Source organism: Etheostoma spectabile, chromosome 21, assembly GCF_008692095.1.
Source record: "Etheostoma spectabile isolate EspeVRDwgs_2016 chromosome 21, UIUC_Espe_1.0, whole genome shotgun sequence".
Taxonomy (NCBI): domain Eukaryota; kingdom Metazoa; phylum Chordata; class Actinopteri; order Perciformes; family Percidae; genus Etheostoma; species Etheostoma spectabile.
In genome coordinates, this window is record NC_045753.1 from 8226453 (window position 1) to 8227891 (window position 1439).

At 45.7% G+C, this 1439-nt stretch overlaps 1 protein-coding gene across 1 annotated transcript in view; it reads left to right on the forward strand.

The window, feature by feature from the left end:
• snx29 (sorting nexin 29) overlaps positions 1 to 1439 on the forward strand; it is a 173164-nt gene that overhangs the window by 94982 nt on the left and 76743 nt on the right. The window contains exon 15 of the mRNA XM_032501504.1: positions 1127 to 1233. Coding sequence (XP_032357395.1) covers positions 1127 to 1233 — 107 coding nt within the window. The remainder of the gene's footprint in view (positions 1 to 1126; positions 1234 to 1439) is intronic.

The window sequence follows — 1439 nt, forward strand, 5'->3', positions numbered from 1 at the left end:
GTGTGTGTGTGTGTGTGTGTGTGTGTGTGTTATCCAATGGGCTGACTTTATCCAACAGTGCTTTTATTTTTGTACCTATTGATTCTCAGCGGTTTTCCCCCTACGGTCCCATCTATTCCCATCTACAATGAGCCGGCCTCCTTCATCAATACCTGCCTCACTCTGTCTAGACATTCAATCACTTGCTGGGGGTTTAAACTTTTCTAATCACAGTCCAAATGTATGTTTTCAAAAACTCCTCCCGGAAGTGCCATGACCATAACTTTATTTGAGATCTGTGTATCGTTTGGACATGCAGAACTTCTCCCTCTGTACTTTATTTCCCTCTCTCTGCTTATCTCTGTTATATCTCTCTCCCCGTCTCTCGCCCTTTTCTAGCCTCAGTGTGTTTGTCTAGGGTTTAGCTGTGTACTGTACGGTGGCAGCGAAATAACAGCATTAATTAGCTTTTGCCGAGGCGAAAAAAAACCTATTTATCTCCCGAGCACCCCTCTGCAAGAAGACACAGAGCTCCAACTTCTGCTAAGTTCTGCCATCCTTTGCCGGGGGAACCCGATTAGTTGAAGTTTATGGCCTCAGAAGCGGCGCTCCAGGCTCCGCCGTGATGACTTCAGCTGGTTAGCGAGCTACAGTACAGTAGTGCAAAGAAACAATAAGCTCTGTTTCAACAGAAAGTCAGAGTAGAGCCGGCGATGGTGAGAGAAGGGGAGTTTATCATTTTGACAGAAGAGTAAGAAGTGTTCTCCGAAGGAAAAATGTGTGCGTTGTAGCGTTTTATTCTGTAAGTGTGTGTCTCTCCGTGGGTGTGTGTTGGTATGCCTCTACCTGCGTGATAGTATGTTTGTTTTTTTTCCTTCGATGTGCACAACTCATATCTACTTCATTGTTCAGAGATCTGCTGCTACCCGTGCGGTGTTCTCTCGCTGCTGAAACAAAAAGCGTCAAACCGCCGCAGGTGTCACAACTCCCTACAGAAGATGACACCGTGTGCATAATTAGCAGAAATGAACTGTTTCTAATTGGCTGAGAGAGGAGTTGTTCCTCGCAGCGTGTTATCGATACGTCACAGTATGTGTACGTCTGTGTAACCGTAGCTGCGCTCTCTCTCTCTCTCTCTCTGCTGCAGCCCTGTCGGTGTTGCGGCCGAGTGAAGAGCAGGCCCCGGTCCCGCAGAATAAGTTCATGGGAGACATCGAGGAGATGGCCGCCAGCTATGAACGCAAACTTATAGAGGTGAGTGCTGTCCCTTTATTTTCTTTTTTCCACATGTTAGTTATCAAGAAGGTGCTTCTGTTCTGTGTTCCAGATGTTCATTTTCCCCGGGGGATAACCAAACATCGGAAATTGGTAAACTTGTGTAAACATTGCATTTTTTAAGATTATTTTTTGTGGCATTTTAGGCCTTTATTTCCATAGGACAGATGAAGACATGAAAGGAG